Source organism: Takifugu rubripes, chromosome 19 (assembly GCF_901000725.2).
Source record: "Takifugu rubripes chromosome 19, fTakRub1.2, whole genome shotgun sequence".
In the NCBI taxonomy this organism is placed as follows: Eukaryota; Metazoa; Chordata; class Actinopteri; order Tetraodontiformes; family Tetraodontidae; genus Takifugu; species Takifugu rubripes.
In genome coordinates this window covers 7079721-7099881 of record NC_042303.1, presented here as the reverse complement: position 1 = coordinate 7099881, position 20161 = coordinate 7079721, and the positions used below count along the sequence as shown (strand labels likewise).

General features: G+C 44.0%; 2 protein-coding genes across 3 annotated transcripts; one reads left to right on the top strand and one right to left on the bottom strand.

Annotated features, from left to right (window-relative positions):
* Positions 1-545: 545 nt before the first annotated feature.
* Positions 546-6663, top strand: LOC101063528 (phosphatidylinositol 5-phosphate 4-kinase type-2 gamma-like). Of its 2 annotated transcripts, XM_003973101.3 has the most exons (10): positions 546-890; positions 1219-1316; positions 2032-2128; positions 2468-2617; positions 3368-3514; positions 3709-3747; positions 5236-5349; positions 5426-5687; positions 5804-5907; positions 5999-6663. In XM_003973101.3, the coding sequence occupies exons 1-10, from the start codon at positions 750-752 to the stop codon at positions 6074-6076; spliced, it is 1230 nt and encodes a 409-aa protein (XP_003973150.2). In that variant the 5' UTR covers positions 546-749; the 3' UTR covers positions 6077-6663. The 2 variants fall into 2 exon arrangements, with proteins under 2 accessions (XP_003973150.2, XP_029682017.1); XM_029826157.1 differs by lacking the exons at positions 546-890; positions 1219-1316 and adding an exon at positions 1736-1963.
* Positions 6664-7315: 652 nt separating this feature from the next.
* Positions 7316-18656, bottom strand: LOC101072061 (arf-GAP with GTPase, ANK repeat and PH domain-containing protein 1-like). The gene is made up of 20 exons (XM_029826127.1): positions 18090-18656; positions 16434-17647; positions 13986-14044; positions 13816-13903; positions 13631-13716; positions 13397-13538; positions 13187-13321; positions 12975-13096; positions 12731-12895; positions 12232-12315; positions 11863-11967; positions 11617-11776; positions 11351-11479; positions 11124-11261; positions 10955-11014; positions 10586-10737; positions 9903-9993; positions 9291-9513; positions 8888-9191; positions 7316-8068 (listed from the first exon to the last, which is right to left on the bottom strand). Exons 2-20 carry the CDS (start codon positions 17563-17565, stop codon positions 7823-7825), a joined length of 3621 nt encoding a protein of 1206 aa, XP_029681987.1. The 5' UTR covers positions 17566-17647; positions 18090-18656; the 3' UTR covers positions 7316-7822.
* Between the last annotated feature and the right edge of the window lie 1505 nt (positions 18657-20161).

Below are 20161 nucleotides of genomic sequence, written 5' to 3'. Positions count from 1 at the left end.
CACAATATTATCACTCATTGCAGCTGCTGTGTACATTTTCCTGAGAAATATTTCTGCAAAAGGGAGTTTGTGCTGGTCTTCATGCTAAAAAGGCTACAGGACGTAATAAACAAGTCAACACACACCTGGAGACGACTCAGTGGATTATGCATTTGCATATTTTAGGAGGCTGTCTAGCTTATCATTTTGCATTTGTTCCTCTGCATTCCCCTTAAATCAGAGGAATTTTAAAACTCATCACAATTGCTTGTGTTAGTCATAAAAGGTTAAATCCTTGATCATGTGTAAGATTTAAAATGTGTGTTTAGAAAAAAAGCTCTTTATAAAACTATTTGATTGGGGGGCTAAACATATTTCAAATATCAGTGCTAATTTTTAGGCACCGTAAAGAAGCGCTCTGTATTTTCGCCGCTAGGTGTCGTCACATTTTACACGGACCGCAACACCAAAAGTCCATTTATTTGACAATTAACTAATCCAAAACATGCAGTTTTGGGGATGATTCGCCACATGCGTTCTAACCGCTACCTTTAGAGCATAATGAGTTGAAAATATAAAAATACATATACAGGAAGAGGCAACAACTATAAAGAAAATATACCAGAAAGTTTCCCTTCACCTGCTGCTGTGAGACCGGAGCAGGAGGTGTTAACACCGGCCGCGGCTGAGCCAGTCACCCCAGGCTGCTTTACATAAAGGAGGGTGGCCGAAAGCCCGCGGAGAGGCGCACACACGGGCCGGAGGGCATCATGTCTTCTCCCAACACTACCTCCAGCACCCTGGCGTCCAAGAGGAAGACGAAAAAGAAGCAGTTTGTGCAGCAGAAGGTGGAGGTTTTCCGCGCTAGTGACCCGGTGCTGAGCGTCCTGATGTGGGGAGTCAATCACACGGTAAGCGTGCGTGCGTGCACGCACACCATTATATTTTTTGTATTAACAAGGTGCATAACCCTAATAAGGCTCTAATAAGAATGAACCAAAACCAGCCAAATTAAAACAGACAAATAGAAGTAGTCCTCTTCTTTTTACTGGTCCAAAATAATATTATTTTCTTAATTATTATTTTTATTTTTTACTGGAGTACATTTTGTCTGTACATTTGACATTTGGAGACATTTTTTATTTTCCTTTGACAGTGTAAACCTCCCAGTGTGTGTGTGTGTGTGTGTGTGCGTGCGGGTGTGAATTGATCTTTCTCTCACCCATTGATCATGTGCAGATTAATGACCTGAGCCAGGTGCCTGTACCTGTCATGCTGCTGCCAGATGATTTCAAAGCCAGCACCAAGATCAAAGTGAACAACCACCTCTTCAACAAGTAAGCGCTCCTCTCCTCTGTGTGCCGGTTCACAGAGACCTCCATTCTGCTTTTCCTGTGATTTTCACACATTTCTCTGGCTCCTATGATCCGTCTTCCTGCATGTGCTTATCAGTACTGGCAGACCCTTTCAGAGAGCGATTACCAGCCTAACAATAGTCTGAAATCCTCCAGATTTACAGCCATTACTTGTTATAAAATCAGGCAAAACTAAAGAAAAAAAGTTTTTTAATGTTTGCATTACCAGCAGATTGTATTTAAAGATTAAAAAGATTCTCTCATCAGGAAAAGCCAGTGATAGAGAAAGAAATTTACTTAGTTCCAAAATAATCATTTATGAGGAGTGAGCTTTGTGTTCTAGTGTAAGGCTCCATCTCTATATGGACGGAATCACCAAAACTTGAGTGGCTTTAAAAAATCCTTTAATCCATTGAGGAATTCAGGTCATAAAAAGACTTATAAAGAGGCGCCAAGAAGAATTAGCTTCAAGTCAATGTGCTGTTGCTATGGTGAACTGTTATTTATTTATTTTGATAAGAAAGAGAAGGAGGATGAACGATGCTCCTGTCAGGACGGAAGATCAGACGTGACCTGGCAGCTCGATTAATCACACAATTCCTCATCACACACCCTCGCTGTCAAAATTTGTGAGGGAAACGTGACGTTAAACTTGATGAGAAGATGGGAAATTCAACAAAATACCTTTGTTCCTCAGAGAGAATCTTCCGGGACAGTTCAAATTTAAGGAGTACTGCCCCCAGGTGTTCAGGAACCTGCGAGAGAGATTTGGAATCGAAGACCAGGATTACCAGGTACGACGAATATCCCACCAGCACCACCCACAAATCACAATTTAGCCTGTTTGTGGAAAAACAGAAAAACCTTCATCCAGGCCTTGGACATTTTGCAGACAAGTTCACCCCGGTCAACATTTGCATTCATTTGTGGGACATTTGCATTCACCAGGCATCTTTATTCACTCTACCGAGGACATATTTGCATAGCAAAACTTTGATGCATCTGAGAGCGCACACATAAAAAGAACATTTCGCTCCGACAACAGAAGAAATGCCTTTTAAAATGAGATTAAGAGTCTCTGGGTGGATGTATTTCTGCAGCTGGAGGTGCTCTTGTCATATTCTCACCAACAGGTTTCTCTAGCACGCAGTCCTCCCATCAAAAATGAAGACGGGGTGTGTGTGGGGCTGCTGATGACGTCATACGATCGCACGTTGGTCGGGAAAGAAATCTCCAGTGAGGAGGTGGAGGAAATGCACAACATCCTGTCTGAGTATCACCAGGTAAGACTGGGGAAAATCATTGAGGAATCAAAACACTTGATCCACGAAGGTCTCTTTTTTTTGTAATAGTCTGAAAGATAACCCTGGTTGCTATAGAAACATCTGTCATTCGCGTTTGCCGTTTCAGCTCTGCACTGGATTGAGGTGCATTTATATTTCATTCGTGACTTATTACAAATAGATGTAACATAAAATATCTAGAAAATACACACGTGTCTCTTCATTGCTCTTCCAGTGAATCAAGCCAACATTTTGAATACCAGAAGCATGAAATTATGACTTTAAAACACCTTTAACTGCACAATGAAACAGCAGCATTTTAGTGAATGGAGATAATTTTTAAAAGATGGTTACGACACCATACGAAACCACTTTATAAGGCTGAAATGAATGACGGAACATAAATAGTAATTCATGTTTAAAAGCTGCCAAAGATTAAACTGAGGTGTATGAACCCAATGTCAGAAAAACCTGTGACAGTCAAATATACTGCTGGGATAGCCAAAACCTTTGTGGACACACACATCTCAAAAGATAAAACCACATAAATGAAAAAAGGAACAAGAGGTAAAGTCCAGGATGTCATCTGCCTTATGGATGAATAGAGATCTTTACTCATTTGTTTCCATATATATCCATTTCTGATGTATTCTTATTGAAAGTTCATCAACATGCATTTTCTTTTGTACTGCATTGACAAAATTTGAAGTGGAGCTGGCAACATTTCTCTGACCCTGTGTTGTCTTCCAGCACATTGTCACCTGCCATGGCAACACGCTCCTCCCTCAGTTTCTGGGCATGTACAGAGTGACCGTGGAGAACGAGGACACCTACCTGTTAGTTATGAGGAACGTGTTCAGCCACAGACTGCACATCCACAGGAAGTATGACCTTAAGGTAAATCCTGTGTGAATCAAGCAGGAGTGGCTGTGGGGGGTTGGAAGGACTGATAACATAGTGTTCTCTTCAGCTTTATTGCTCATTAACTGAAGCAAAGCTAAAGAAAATTCTGACTTTATGAAGATCATTTTGGCATGAAGATTTAGTAACTCAGAGTTTTTCTTCTTTTGTGCTCCTTTTTTTCTCTTCAGGGGTCCCTGGTGTCTCGTGAAGCAAGCTTTAAAGAGAAGGTGAGCTAAACTTAAAATATTTTACCCCCAAACTCCTGTTAGCCTCTATTTTCTGTAGCTCTACTTGTTTGTTTTTTCAATACGAGGGTAAATGAATGTTGCTGAATGTTGCGGCCCATGCATCCATGAAAATAAATTTTACTGCTCACTGTTTCCATGACTTCACTGAATTCTTTTCACAGACAAAACACACCGGGATTCTGTAGCTGGTCCCCTCTTTTGTAATGAACAAAAGTAGGTTGCTGGCAATGTAGGAGCAGTCAGAACACACGTGAGGAAACCACCCCCTATACCCGCTAGTGCCCTCAATATCCGCCTTTGTGGGGATGTCTGAATGTCATGTGAGAATCAATGCAACACATATAGTGCACTCAATGGATGCTATAATATAATATAATGGTCAACCGATGCTTCCTAACCAAGCAATATATCCCATCATCATTTGTGGTCGCATGCGAGATACTGGAGACAACGCTAATTGTTAAATAATTAATACAATGACATATATGAGCAACCAGTGAGCCAGTGAGCAGTTTCATATTTATTCCTTTCGTAGAAAAAATAAAATCATTTGACCGACATTCTGTATTTATTTTATGAGTGTCCCAAAGCAGAATTTCAGTTTTTCAGTGAGTGAACCAAGTAGTTCACTCAAGCCAGCTTTCTATGTCATGAGTAGGGAAGCAGTGTGTGACACAGCCATGGGCTCCCTCTGGGTTTAGCGCCACATCCTCAGTAAATCTGTGTCGTGTGCAGGAACAGCTTGCTGTTCCCATGTTGCTTTTACAAGGTCAAGCCCCAAACTGTTCTGTACGGACCTATTGTTATTTGTGAAATTCATTAATTTAGTTTGACTGAACTTTATTTCAGCTTGACTGGGTACCTCCTGAGACCCAGGCAACTGGCTCTCGAGTCTCCCTTACGAACTTTGTTCTTGTTCTCAAAACGTCAAGAAAATGAAAAAGCATCTTTTTTCTTGTTCAGTATTTTACAGCCTTAAGCGATACAGCTAGGGTTAAGGATAAAAGGGGTTAAAATGGTAAAATTTTGAGTGGGAATAAACTTTTACAAAATGAGTTATTTTTCAAGGATGTTAAGATGGCGAATGTCACTCATGTAAGGTTATAAGCTTTGTGAGGCATGAGGGCAATTCCAAAGAAAATACACAATTGATACATTTGTATTAACACTAACAAATCAGTTATTTGATGAATACCTCAAAAAGGGCCATTCATAGGAAGTTTTCCAAAGGACACGGTACAATTCTGAAAGGAACTAGTAGCGCACATGTAGCACATTAATGCTAAACAATACTGCAACAAGAGGGGAAAACAGAAAAGATGGAGGCAAGAAAAAGCCTAAAACCCAAGGCCAATTACTACAAATGTGAGTGTAGTTGGTACATAAGAGAATACTTTTTATCATTAAACAGAAAACTCTCACATCATTAATGAGGAAATGCACCAAGAATGATCGCTCTTTTTGAAGGTAAAGGAGCTCCCAACGTTTAAAGACGTGGACTTCCGGAATAACATGCAGAAGGTGTACGTGAGTGAGGAGGAGAAGGAGAAGATCCTGGATAAACTTGGCAGAGATATCGAGGTAAGGAAGCTGGGAGGATGTTGTCTTTATTTAGCCATTCGTGCATGTCTGGTTTTTAGAATTTGTTTTCATTCAGTTTTTGGTTCGGATGAGGATCATGGACTACAGCCTGCTGCTGGGTATCCATGACATAGAACGGGCTGAGAGAGAGGAAGAGGAGGATGAGATGGAGTCAGCCTCTGAGGAAGAGGAAGAAGAGGGGGATGAAAATGATCTACCTCCTCTGCTGGGCTCTAGCTCACCAGAGGGTATCAGTGGCTACCTGAACTCCTTCAAAGCCATGGGTCCTGGAGAGTTTGACCCATACCTGGATGTGTATGCTGTTCAGAGTGTTGTTGGTGAGTCCCGACAGACATTTCAGGTCTGGTGATTGAAGTAGAACACCTCTAATCTTTTCATTTGATGCTAGGCTGCAGCAATCATACCACTTACCAAATGCTCTGAATTGATGTAGGTGCGCCCAGAAGGGAGGTTTATTTCCTGGGCCTGATTGATGTGTTGACGCAGTACGACACCAAGAAGAAAGCCGCTCATGCCGCCAAAGCTGTCAAACATGGGGTGAGAGAACAGCAGCCGCAAAGCGTTTGTCAGATCTTTATCATCGGGAGAGGTTTTAGGATGTCTAATAGTTGGTTTCTGTGTGTTGCAGGCGGGATCCGAAATCTCAGTCCACCCAGATCAGTATGCAAAGCGTTTCCTGGAGTTCATCAGTAAGATCTTTGCCTAGTTTAGGCAGCCTGAACACATTTCTCAGCTAGAGAACTGCAGCATCTTCCTCGCTGGAAATAAATAGATAAATAAATTGAACTAGATTTGCTTCTTTGCTCAGCACATCACTATTTCAACGCATCTATTTAATCTATTTCAACGTTCACGAAGAACCGACTTCTGTAGCCTCCCTTGGTTTTATGCTCTGATCTACATTTTCAGCCCAGCTTTCTTGTGGCGTCATGCTTCCGTCACAGTGTAACCACGTGTCCATTAGCTCGCCCCACTTTCCGCACGTCCAGTTCGTTGACGTCGTCGTTATATATGGGACGAGGGGTTAAAAATACCGTCCGGTGAGACGCACCTCTCCACCCGGAGAACCCAAAGCATCCACTGTGTTTAAACGCTGCGATATTTCGGTGTCAGCAGTTGGATTTCCCAGTTACTCTATTGTGATATCTGAAAGAAAAATGTCTCCAAGTTTTCAACCTAGAAATACTGTATATAGGTCAAAGCCAGTGGAGAACTGGTTTGATCCAGACGATCTAGAGTTGAGCCGAGCCTTTTACATGATTCCTGCATAATAAACTGTTTTTCCTCATTTAATTTCTGTTGTTGATTTATGACACAGTTGAAAAACTGAACTCAAAGGGTTCTGCATGGAATCCATCTGGAGGAAAAAAAAGACACAACTCACGGTATTTTAGGCAATAGCCAGTGTTGATAATGAATGTTCTATGAATTAATGCCTGAGTTAAAAAAGAACAAATACAAATAATACGAATGGCGATATGCTTATACATCACACAGCGGCCTCTCTAGACGGACACAAAATACATACAGTACTGCAGGAGCAGGAAAAATTCCTCTGCCTCGTGTTGGTTTTCAGCTAAACACAATCAAAGCGGTTTCATACAACCTTCCCCACATTTCAATATCACAGCTATAATAGGTAAATAAAGCAATGTCGGTGGAAATCTCAGCATTGTGGAAACATATTAGTCTTTGAAATCATGAACTCTGAGCAGTTTTTTTTGTTTTTTTTTAAATACATTCAATCCAAAAGTCAAGGCGTTGTCTGTATGACACAAGCTGTGGTTTTCACCTCACATGCCGCAACACCGGCGTAGCACAGAAAACGCACTCTGTGATGTTAACAGATCTGCATTTCAGTGGTATACACAGACCCGACTGTACAAATCATACAATAACTATCTTTAAAATTATGCACTTTTTAAATGTATAGAATGATAATATGTTTTTAGGTATGGATTTCTCTACAGTTATTATTTTTTTTAAGAACAGCCTCTTTTATAGCCACTATAAAGTGTTTTTTTAAATTATTTTACACAACATTATTTATGTACTGAAAGAACATAACACGGTATGATATGCACTCTGAATTTAAATTGTGAGGGGGGGGAGAAGATCATACGTGGGACTTCAAACAGCAGAGTCTTCGCTTCAACAAATCCTTAGTATCTGTTCCTAACTGCAGGTTATAGAATATTGGCTGCATGACAGATTTGAATCGAACCAGCTGTTAGACAGCGCCACGCATTCCTAGAAACCTGTAATGTTCTTTCATTTAACAGCGGAATCTGTAAAATCTCTCGTTTTTTCTCTTTTTTTTTGGTTAAATCACACAAGCAGAAGTCTCAGGAAGTGCAACATCTGTCCTGCTGGTTCCATCTGGCGGTTGCAAACCTACAGGCCCAAGTTGGGGTATAGACACGAACAAGTGCTGGGCCACCGTTTATTCAAATTACGACACCGCTCTTCTGGAAGTGCTGTAAGTCAAGCTGGGGCTGCCGCTCTTGTGCGAGAGCTTCAGCGTGGTGGAGACCGGCCGGCCGGATGGCGCGGGCCCTGTGAAACAGAGCGCGGTGGCTGGCTCGTTGGGGCATCCGTGCTGGAGCAAGACGTCAACACATTCCTGACTCCCTGCGCAGCGAGCCAGAGCCAGCGCCGTCTGCCCCTGAGTGTCCCGATATCGAACATCACAGCCATACTGATGAGGCAAAAACAGGTTTTAAAAGGAATAGATTAGAGGTTTTATTGCACAATGAATCGAATACAACTGGCTTTGTGTAAGTGCCTCTTAAAATTATTGATCCTCCTGTAAGGGTATGCTGAGTCATCTGGTGTAACACTGTGTTAACCATCTTTGTCTTCTCCTTAATATGTTCTCTTGAAGAGGATTGGAGTAGCGCATTTACCAATAATGACTAGTCAACTTTTCTTTCATGAGTTCTCAAACTGCTGGCCTGCGGACTGGATACTGCCCATCAGTGGGTTTTATGTGGCCTCCTGTGGACATCGACTTAAATGTCCACATGTGAGTTTTGAGTTGATTGATGATAGTCAGACAACAACCTAAAGGGGAAACCAAGCATTCAAAGAACTGTGCATGAGAGCATGAGGGATGCAAACCAGATCCACAGCTCATCAAAGGGCTCTCTGAGCACTTTTTCCCCCAAGCACTCAACATAGACGTAGTAGTAGAAGTAGAAGCATTGCAATGGGACTGTAAAAACACATTTACTGGAGGCCACTTTCTGAAAGAATGCATGCTAGATGTTGTGAAATATCTCTCAAAAAGACAAGCTTCACTGCAGCAGCATCCACCTTTCACCCAACGCAGTTCCAGAACAGATTAGTGAGCAGCTGAGTCAGTATGAGGTTTTGAGATGTCTGGCTTGAGCTAATTAATAATGTACAATGAACCAACCAATATTTTCAAACATTTGAATGCTTTTATAAGGGATATTCGTTGTGGCCTTTCAGTGTTCAATCGTGTGCTTGTGTTGATGCTGAATATTTCACATACCCACAGGAGAAGCTGTGTCATCACCACATCACCCTGCTGACAGGCAGCGTGCAGGGCAGAGCCCGGGAGTCTCAGCGCTAAGAGCGACCTGGAGGAGAGGGCCAGGCTGAGCGGGCCATTAATGTCCTCTTTACTGCAGTGAGCCAAAAGGAGCAACAGCTTTGGGAGGTTGTGCTCGATCACTGCCAAGAGGAGACGCCCGGACAGCGTGATATCAGGGCCCTCACCAGGAGTAGGAGGAGGCAGTGGTGCAACAAAGAGTTTTTGCTCATATTTGGCCCTGATCCACGACTCCCGTTCTTCCCTGGAGAAGTAAAATGTGGAGAAAATTCTGAAAATTCAGCAACAGGTAGCGGACCTCATACATCCTGTCGACTCATACAAGTTGCTGAATGTGTTTTACCGTGTAGCATCAGGGGCTGGCTTACGGCGGCCCAAAGTGCGGCCCTCCCATATGCTGTTTACCAGGTGGTTGCCGATGGCACTTAAAACCAGCGTGAGCTCCCGAGGCAGATCATCAAGGTCCAGGGAGCGAACGCGTGATAGGTGGGTCCCCAAGTTTCTGTGGATGCCCGAACACTCGATGCATATGAGAGCGCCGAGGTTCAGACTCGCCCAGGTTGGATCTGTGAGGAGAATTTAAACAATTAAGTTTTGGTGTGTGTCTGTGTGTGTGTTCTCGCACATGTTACATAGTGAGGACCACAATAATCACCTGCACAGTGAGGACATTTTTGATTTGGACCTCATGACTTTAAGGGGATGTTTAAGGGTTGAAACTTGATTTTAATGTTATGGGTTGAATTAGGTATGTAGCCTCCTAGCAAATGTGCTAAATCTTCAGCCAGTATGCCAGAAATATTTTCCTATAGATTTATTAAGGGTCACTTTTGTTCAGTGAAAAAAAGTGCGGTAATGTCGCTTGGTGGGGATGAGCAATATGGTTACAGTGAGATGCAAAGACAAATGTAACCGATATGAACATGCGGGAGAAAAGTGATATGTTGTAACTAACTCGGAGCACTGCAGTCGACGCAGAAGTTGTTGCCTTTTGCGTTGCGGATGGCCTGCAGAGCCAATGCTTCACTCTGGCTGTTCCTGCGAGTCTGTGGGAAACGCGTGTTATTAATATAAGAAACCTAACCCCTCTTTGAAATCAGCGCTGCTAAATTTTGTAATTACACAATCAAAAATGTTCCAGCAGAGCTCCATTAGTGGAATATATTATTATTATGACATTTAAAAATGGCTTAAGACACTTGGTGCAAAAAGACTAAAATAATTCTGCTCAGAAATAAAAGCTTGGCACTATCAGGCCTGCCTACAGTTCCTTAGATGTTGTGCTTTTTGTAATGGTAAATTTAATTAGGTTTTTTGATGGGCTTAAATCTTTAATTTAACTGTCTTAAATTAAAAAGCCAGCTTCAAATATGAGGAAAAAAATGTTATCCTCAATGTACAAATAAATGGCATAAAAATATAACTAAAGGTGGATAGCAACAGCTCTAAGTTTGGATTGCGTAGCGTTAAATAGTACCTCTGTTTCCAAAAATAACTTAATGAAAGTGGAGGAGTTTGTACAGGAGAAACATTCAATTTAAAACCAAACACAGAAATATTGGTGTAAAAGAAAAACACACATGAATCTAAGGAATTTCCTTAGATTTACATCTACGCATTGTAATTGTAGTTTCGTACCTTGTTTTTGCTGCTCTCACACAGCTGCAGACTGGCCAGGATTTGGCTCTCAATGGCCTGGACCCAAGAGTCCCGCTCGTCGGCGCTCTGTGCTTCAAAGTGCCAAGTCTGGCCAGTGCTCGACACGATAAGGAATTCAAAGTTATCCTCATCTGAACAACATACACAGAAAACACTCGGATAAAACAACATTATTCAGCTTATAAATGAGGTAACACAAAGGTGGGAAGTTGTACAGTTTTAGTAAAATTAGTAAGCTTTAGTAATTAAGCTAGAGAATTCCAGTAAATTATACATAAAGAAAGTATTCACAGAAAATCCTTTAAGAATCCTCTTGTCCCTGACAAAATATGCAAATATCACAATTACCTGTCTTGCTTACGTTTCTTAGACTACCAAAGCTTTTAATCTTCCACATTTTGCGTTTGGCTGTGCGAGGGGGGGGAAGAAAGAAAATCATGATAGAATGTGACAGATTTTATTGAATAATTCATATCCAACAGTTTCTTGCTAAATAGTAAATATAAACCATGTTTACCATCTGCTTGGCCACTGGCTGCGTCCCCTTTCTGGTTCATGCTCTTCTTCCTGCGATGCTTCTTCCTGTCCGTCAGCGGGGAGGAGGAACCTACATCTTTGGTGGAGGAGGAGCTGGACACACCCTCAACTGCAGAGTCTGGCGACATGAATGCCGACAGACACCAAATTAGTGTCCCAAGATACATTTTTTAGAGATTTATAGACTTTGAAAGTTTCTTAACTCACCAACACTCTGAGCATGGTTAGACAGTGTTGAGGCACATCGCTGCACACCTCGGTTATTCCTCAGGAAGACTGGACCACCAAGTCCTTCCATCTCCTCCACTTGCAGAATGCTGCTGGCACTTACTGGGACTAAACATTTCCAAGATTGTTGGACAATTTTTTGCTTAAGTAAACAACTTAAAATGCAAATATATATATATATATATATATATATATATATATATATATATATATATATATATATATATATATATATATATCTTTACCTAGGCTGACTCCTTCAGGTGTTTGTGCATCCTTCATCCTCCCATTGAGCCCAACTAGAAGGCCGCTGGGTGGTACAGCGCGAGGTGGACGTTTTCCCGGCACCTTCACTGTCACCCGCAGCAGATCCATCTCCTTCCCGGGGACGTTCAGCATGTAGTCCTGCCAAGCCAAACAGCAGCTGTCACCATCGAGCCTGAGCCGTGACTGGCGTTCCGAGGGGCTTTTTTGTTTACACACTGACTCACATTAACACTTGCGTGATAGGAGAGAATGCCATCGCTGGAGAGAGTCACATATTTCTTCTTCCACTCTTTGTTGAGCGAGCTCCCGCTGCGTTTCAGCAAGATGCCCTGAAGGAGGTGATAAAAGCCCAAGAGTGATATTTAATGGAAAAATTCTCATCCCTCTTCTCAGGATTCCAGCAACACCAGGCTGCCAAAACACAGCATCTGTCCTTCTTCAGGTGCCATCGGGTCAGTATGGAATGTCACACTCCATCACGCCACGTGGCCACGCAGCCTTCACACTTCAACCTGAGCGGGCCGCTGCTGGGGCCATGTCCTCTACAGAGGGTCACAAGCTACAACATGTCTCTGTGTGAATGCGTGTCCTACCTGTTTAATGGGAATGGAGCGTCCACTGCCCAGGTCTCCTTTAAAATCTGCACTCCTTCTGTTTGAGTCACTTCCTCTCCGGCCCTACACAGACAAGTACAGGTGCATCAGTTTACCTTAAGGGTGGCAGCGTGCTTCATCACAAAGACACTAGAAGCTTTTAGAAAAGGGGATAATGTTTGTGCTGAACTGTATCAATATCGTCGCTGCTTTGGTCATCTTGAGTACTCAGATTAATGGGTGCTGGGAATCCGTCTGACCTGTTGATTACTGGAATATTACCCAGCTTCCTCGATTACCAGCATTTGTGTTGATCATTTTCAGCCACTTTTCAAGCACAATGCACTGTTCTGAGATTTCAGATTCAACGGAAGGCCACACTGGTTGTCCAGTAATATTTTTTCAAACCTTATTACAAAACATGGGAATTGCTTGAGCAGACAGCAAGTGCCCGATTAGTTAAAAGAGAGAGGGAGAACGAGAGATGACAAGCGAATACCGCAAATCGAGGGGTCCGTCTCCGGGTGGCACTACGGACCGATCCGGGCGTGGCCTGTTTTTCCTGTTTTTCCCCTTTACTGGTCCTATTAATGTCTTTATGGCTGATTACAGGTGTGGAGGGAAGCGAGGAAGAGTAATCACTGCTCTGACCACCGTTGCTGGCCTACCGAGGAAGAAAAAAAGAGTCCATTTAAAAAGAAAAATAAGAACATTAGCAAGATGACGGCCCGTAACGGCCCTACCTGCCCTGGGAAAACACCAGAGACTGGGGTAGAGCCTCCTGAATGGGTGGGAGAGTTTGGCAGAGATTTACAGGAAGCCAGCAGAGCAGCTTGCTTCTTAGCCATTATAATCTTCTGAGCAGCTGTGGAGTAAAGTAAATACAAAACAGTCAACATTCCTCAAGCATTTGCAGCATCCTTCCTAGGAGAATTGTTGCCATAATGACACATACCGTCATTGAAGACTCTGTTCACGTTGAGGCCATACGTGGCGCAGGTTTCGTAGTACGTGCAGCGACGCACATCTGAGCACAGCTGCCTGGCTCGGGCATCATCAATTACCCTGGGGTTGGTGCTGCTGATCTTATCTAGACACACAATCAAATTCAGCAAAGCTGTGCATTTTTGAACATTAACCAGTCCTAACCGCATATGCGTCTGACCCTGAGTGCCGACCACAACGAAGGGTATCTCAGAGATGGGCCGGTGTGCGGCGAGCTGGTGGTAGATTTTGTAAACTTCCTGGAAGCTGGCCTCATTTTCCAAACTGAAAACCAAGATGACAGCATCCACCCAAGTGGCAAACTGGAGAGACGAGGAGGAGAGGAGCTGTCACAATGCAAGAGGAGCAGGTGGACCAAGAGGCCTAAGTGACATCATTAGGTCTTCCAACTGACCTGAGCTCCTGGGAGTTCTGTCTCCTCTCTGATTATCAGCAGGTGACTCTGTCCGTCAAGCAGAACGTCCTTGAAATACTGGCGCCCTGCAAATACACAACCATTATTATAAACCTTTTCCCCCTGCGGATAAATGCATCCCAGCGTGCACACGGCGTTTCAGAACCAAAGGAAAAGACACCAACCCTCAGTATTCTCCACCTGCAAGTAACTTCCTGTTAAATGGCGGTGTACCAGAGCCGATTTTCCGCTGCACCGACCTCCCAAAACACCCTGAATGGAAGGACATAAGGAGAGAAAAAAATATGATTAAACCCTATATTTGCAGCGTTTAACGGTAAGGCTGTGTTCTTACCAGGTGCAGCTCTTGGATAGGCTGGCTCATGGTCCATTCTTGGTTGCTGGTGCAAACAACTGAGGACAAAGTAACAATTAAAAGAGAATGGAATGGGATTCATTCATGAGAAATGTTCCAATTCTGTGCTTACCATATTTATTTCAGCTACTGTACGTCGTGCTAAGCTAGTCTGTCTGCTAAACTATTGGTTTATTTATTTGACTTTTTCTATTTGGCCTCCCTGTGAGTGCAGGGGTGGCAGCTTCCAGGCACTGATCCAGTCAAGTTTACAAACCTACAAGTCTGCACGAGTTAAGAGTTTCATAAATCTTTAACCCTCCCTGGCATTAAGAGACACTCCACAGCTTCTGGCTTTAATTTTTTAGGACTCATTTAGAAAATAATGCTTTTATTACTTGTGTATGTGTTTACTACTCAATCTTATGTGAGCAAAAAGTTGAGTAAAATGAGAAGCGTGACCAGCCTGTGTGGGTTTATTATGAGTCATTGCAGCAAGTATATCTTATATTTGGCAATGATCTTCTAAAATTAGCCTTTTGTGGATTTGCATAACTGTGTCGTGTTGAGAGAAGACAAAGAAGTTCACTGCTGTCGCGCAAATGAAACGTTTCCTGATCACCATGATGCCTTTGATGATGTGTCTTACAATAAATTCCTGCCGAGACTGTTTTTTATACACTGAAAGTCTTTCTGAGGTTTCAAGCTGTTCTGAGCTGAAACATCGCAAAAGGTGCCAGTTAGAGTAGAAATTCACTGGAACACACACACACACACACACACACACACACACACACACACACACACACACACACACACACACGCACACACGGTGTACAGCTATCTTTGGTTATTGGTTATTTATGTCATATTTGCGGCTTGAACCAATACCTAACTCCAATACCAATCTTAAAATAATCTCAGTGTGTGTTTCACCCTTAATTTAAGTCTTCACCCAAAGACCAATAATAACCTCCCACAAACAGCCTGAAGCACACGTACACGTGCACACGCTCGCTGCTCTGAAGGACACCTGCAGATAAGCAGCTGAATACAAAGACAAATGGCCCACACTGACACTTAAACTACCCTTGATAACACAGATATGTGTGAACACACACAAAAAACAAGCACACAACTACACACACAGACACACGCCCGCAAACACACACACACACGCAAAGCCGTCACGGCACATCGTGTTTGGGCGGAGCCACAACAATGGCCGCCACCATGGGGAGACACTCATCTCTGGGCAACCCCCGCCACCCCCAACGCTGCCCTCCATCAACCGCGTCACACCGCACACCAAATAGCATCTCTCATGGCTTGCTGTTGCCATGGCAACTCCATTTTCCAGAAGTCTCCAGTCTGTGTCTCCTACAATAAATGGTCTCATGGATACAGGGATGAGACGTATCCACCTGATTATACATGAACACGTTCACACACGCGGTGATGATGTTGTAAAAATGTTCTCTGCTGTTTTGCAGTAAATATACATGTATATGTATAAATGCACATGTACAGGCCAAGAGCAGTGATTATCTTTGAGAGCACAAATGAGGTATGGCATGGATGGATGAATAGGGTCCAGTTATAGGCTGATTAACTCTATGCACAGAGCAGGAAGTGGCAGGATCCCGCTCCCCTCTGATGAACACAGCTCTGTGTATCCACAACCTTAATTATTCATGTCCCACTTACTACAGACGCATTATTCTGAGCTTACTCCAAAAACACAGGTGATATTGTGTTGAACACGTCTATGAAGATGAATCCGTCTTTAATGCCGCACTAATAAAGTTCACAATTCGACTTTGGTTCTGATTTGTAGCAAATTCTGGCCATTATTCCTTCCTGTTAGGCTTTCAGGGGATGATTTATCGCGTTTTTTTGATGGAACCTTCAGGCAATGAAGAGGCATCTGTCAGTTAAGCTGGTGATGCTTCATCGTCTGATTTTCATCTGTGTCGAGGCAACAAAATAAACCAAAGATTATCCAGAAAGTGTCCTCAAAACTATGCTAATAAGCTTCTTCTTCTGAAAAAAAAATGGTTTGGATTTTTCCTTTTTACTGAAAAACATAATAAATGTGTTGATAGGTAGATTTTATTCTCTCATTAGATAATCGGGGTTACAGATCATGGCTATAGCCATGTTGATCTATAAATGAAAGACAAACACTCATAAATACAGTTTGATATTTCAGGTCTGCATTTAAATTAGACCGAATGGAAACCGAGCAATTAATACTTTTAAACTTAATAATGAAATTTCAGGGTTAAATAAATGAGTAATACTCAATATTTATTACTCTCTGGACTGAGGTCAAAGATCGACGGCCACAAGTTAAATATGAATAAGTCTTAATGACTGTTTCCATTGGGAAAGTTTTGGTCTTTTTTTACCTTACAGTAATTCTTATTTTCTCTCTGAAGGCCTTACCCTCCTCCTCACTTGAGCCCCTCTCTGCAGCCGTACAGACCGAGCTCGCGGTGCTGACCGCAGGCGCAGCCGTGCTTTTGGTGAAAATGCCGCTAATGAACTTCAGCATCTTCCGGTCACGAGGGGGAGCCCGCTGGATGGTTCCGTCCTGGGCCTCCTTCCCCTTTTTTAGGTCCTCTGGGGCCGAATGTAGGTCGCTGCTGTCCAAGGTGCGACCTGTTTCTTTCCGTTGAGGAGGCGCGGGGTAAGAAACAGAGGCTTTAAATCTCTCCCCCTGAGGGCTCTCCCTGGTCATCACGCCTGAGAATCCTCCACTGGCGGGGGGAATCGGACGAATCAGCGTGCCCCTACCATCGCTATCAGCCCAGGATGCCCTGTAGGGACCCAGAGTCGTAGCTGCCATTGATGGGGAATGGTCCCCGATGCGGTTGTCTCTGCGGTCTAAAGTCTTGGTGGACTGATACAGGCTCGCGCTGGCCTCTCTGAGGTCCCTCCAGCCCACAGAGTTTCCACCTGAATGTGATCTCATGGGGACTTCTGGACGCTGGGCCACCTGTGGCAGGATGGGAAAAGGAAGGCTGCAGCGGGAACGGCTGTTCTGGTCCGCTCCATTCTCCCCCTTCAGGAACAGCACCGGGGGCTCCCTGTAGAGCTCTGTCTTGGGGCGAAGGCTCTCCGAACGTGACCCTTCCCGCCGCACCGTTCCCTCGGAGGTGGTCCTGCCGTAAACTTTGATCATCTGTCGAATGGGCGGCTGTACAAAAGAAGCGTCTTTGCTTTTCCCAGCTGGAACGTCGTCTTTTGGAGGCCCGCGAGAGTCCAACCTCTCGGGCGTCTGCCAGCTCTTGACAGGACTTCCATGTCTGACCTGCAACTTCTCCGCTTCTTCCTCTCCCTCCACCGGTGTGCTTCTTCTCTTCACCTCCTGTGTGTGTTCAGACCTTTCCTCCTTTTCGGCGGCATCGTTCACCTCTTTCTCCTCTTTCTTCTCCTCCTGCTTTGGGGTCCCTTCCCCCTGGGGAAGAGCCTCCTCTTGGTTCCCGGCTACATCCTCTGAAACGGGCTCAACCTTGACCAGCGTGAGAGAGATGAGGTAGGTGTTGCGTCTCTGTGGGTTGCCTGCCTTGCTCATTGGGACAGGAGACTTCAGCACGGTGTCCCCTGAACTTTGGCCTTAAGTCCTCAAACTCTCAGCCATAGCAACCAGGACAAGACTGAGGAAGAAGAGTGAGAAGATCTGAGATTAAAGACAGGCACTTGATCTTCTGTATTAGCTTCTAGCTCACATTAGGCCTCGTGCACAATGTGTTTAAAACAGGAAATCCCTGGTTTTTGTAGTTTAGGCTAACAGGTCAAACAAGTCTAGACTCTTTAATCCACTTCTCCTCCTCACTTGATGCTGCTACTGCTGCTCTTCATGGCTGATTCATTCATAATATCTCCTTTCCTCTCTCAAACCTGTTCATTTGCTACCAATCTGACATGCAGACACGCAGCACACAAGACATCCCTGTTCGCTATATCAATGCGATAACTTCAGACGGGAATTATGCAACAGTCTTGAAAATTCAATTGATCCTTCTCTTTCACTCCACCGGGCTCAAAATGCATGTCGAAAGAACGCCGACGTACTACAGAGTTTTGATCGAGCCGTACCTTCATTTTCTGAGAACATCCATCACACTGTTCCTTGTGCGTTTGATTTATTGGAGAATTTTCATCACCATCGGACTCTAATTCGGATCAAACAGCCATACCAAACAAGGCTGGGAGCAAAGGAAAGGAAAGGGGGAGGAAAAGAGAATCCGGTCTGAGGGGGAGAAGAGGTGAGCGCGAGAGAACAATGTGTAAAAATGAAAAGAAAGAAAAAAACATCCAGAGGAAAATCATTCACATGTCACGAAGCGTCTGGCAACTGGAGCCTCCATTCGACAATGTCATGCATACAATTATGTCTGCACAGCGTGAGGGTCACCGGGAGATGCTGGAAAACATCTGTTGTTGTCTCCTCCAGAATTCTACATCAACCCCCCCAAAAAATGATAGTATCCAGATAAACGCGACCCAAGTGAGGCATCCGTGTGCTCCTTTCTCCCCCTGGAGAACAGCTCCTCTCCTTCACGGCATCCTCTCCTCAGAGTGCCTCATCCAATTAGCAAGTCAATAATATGTGTCTGTAAGGCAGAGGAAGCCCACCAGTTCACCACCACAGCCCCTCCTCCTTTTTTTGCTCCCCCCTCCCCACCCCTCTGTCTCTTCTGGCTGCAACAGAGCCTTGCAGTCCCCCCCTTCCCCCCCCCCAGCCCCGTTAGCCCACCGTTAGCCTGCTGCACACAGCCAGCATGCAGCTCCAGCTGACAGGATGTGGATGAGAGGCTCGCAGCGAGGCGGTGGCGATGGCGACGGCGGCCGACCCTGCCCACGCTCGTCCGATTTTCATCTGTGTCGAGGCAACAAAAGAGGCAGGAGGCAGAAGGAGAACGCCTGAGCTCAGCTCCTGCCAGTGCATCTGCTCCGTCTCCGGCTCTTTATCTTCCCTCTCCTTCTCCAAGGCAATTTACGAGCCGCTCCCGCTCTCCTCGCCTGCCTCTCCATCCATCCTTCCTGATAAAGTGAGTCCGACGCAGGAACAAAAAGAAAAAAGGGATTCCAGTTGGGTGTCACACACTTTAAACCAGAACAATAACCTGTAGCCCTCCTGAACTGCTGCCATGACTTCCCTGGTTTTTTCCCCTTTTCCCGTCCATTCCCACCATTTGGGATTTTAAAAAAGATTAAAATATAACTCGGTCTATCTGCTGCTATTTAAGGGTCAAATCGCCCCCTGGTGGTCGGTTGCAGTAAAAGAACAAACCCCTCCTGTTTCCATCATTTGAGCTCAAGCAAATCTAAAACCTACAGTAAAGAATGAAATCAAACACAATTAGGAATGAACTAATTTGAGGAAATAAAACTCTGGTGCAACATGCAATCGTATCCAAAAGATTTCATTTTTAGACCAGGTCAAAGGTCATGAAAATAATTGAACAACCAGGCAGGAGCTAAAAATGACTCCTTGTTATTAAACCCAACCTGTGCTCTGCACAGGAAGTGGGACTCCGCAAAGGTAAAGTGACAAAACCGCTCTGGGAGTCCGGGTGATGCAGCGGGACCGAAAATAGGAGGAGATAAAATAGGTTTTATGGAAATTAAACGACTTGGAGGTCCGAGCCTGCCCTCCTTCTCGTCATGGTTGAAAATCATCAAAATTCAAAGTGCTTTTAATCCTAACCCTGGCCCCCCATAAAAGAATCAATATTAGAAGCCATCAAAGCACAACGACCACTCTCCAAACAGATTAGAACTGTAAATCTTATAAGAGGAGTCATGAGAACGAGGATGGCTGTTGGTTATAAAGCGTCAGGCAGCTACTGGGTGATGAAATGTTGCTTATTTTATGATTTTTGTTGATGTTGCTGACATTAATTCCCTGCTTGTGTGCTAAAAAAATTGTCTTCTTTAGTTATTGTGAAAAGAGCCAGTGGGGGTTACACGATCGTGGATAAAATGACTGACGTTCTGCATCAGTGACCTTTGATGGTGCTTTGATGGACCATAACGAGCGTTGGACTGGTCCAGATTTTAGGGTTTCGATGTTTTACATCAGTAACTCATTTTCTTTAGCTGTTTAGGAAGCGGCGACAGCTGTTCCCGATATCCTGATCGGTTTCATCGCCATGGCAACAACT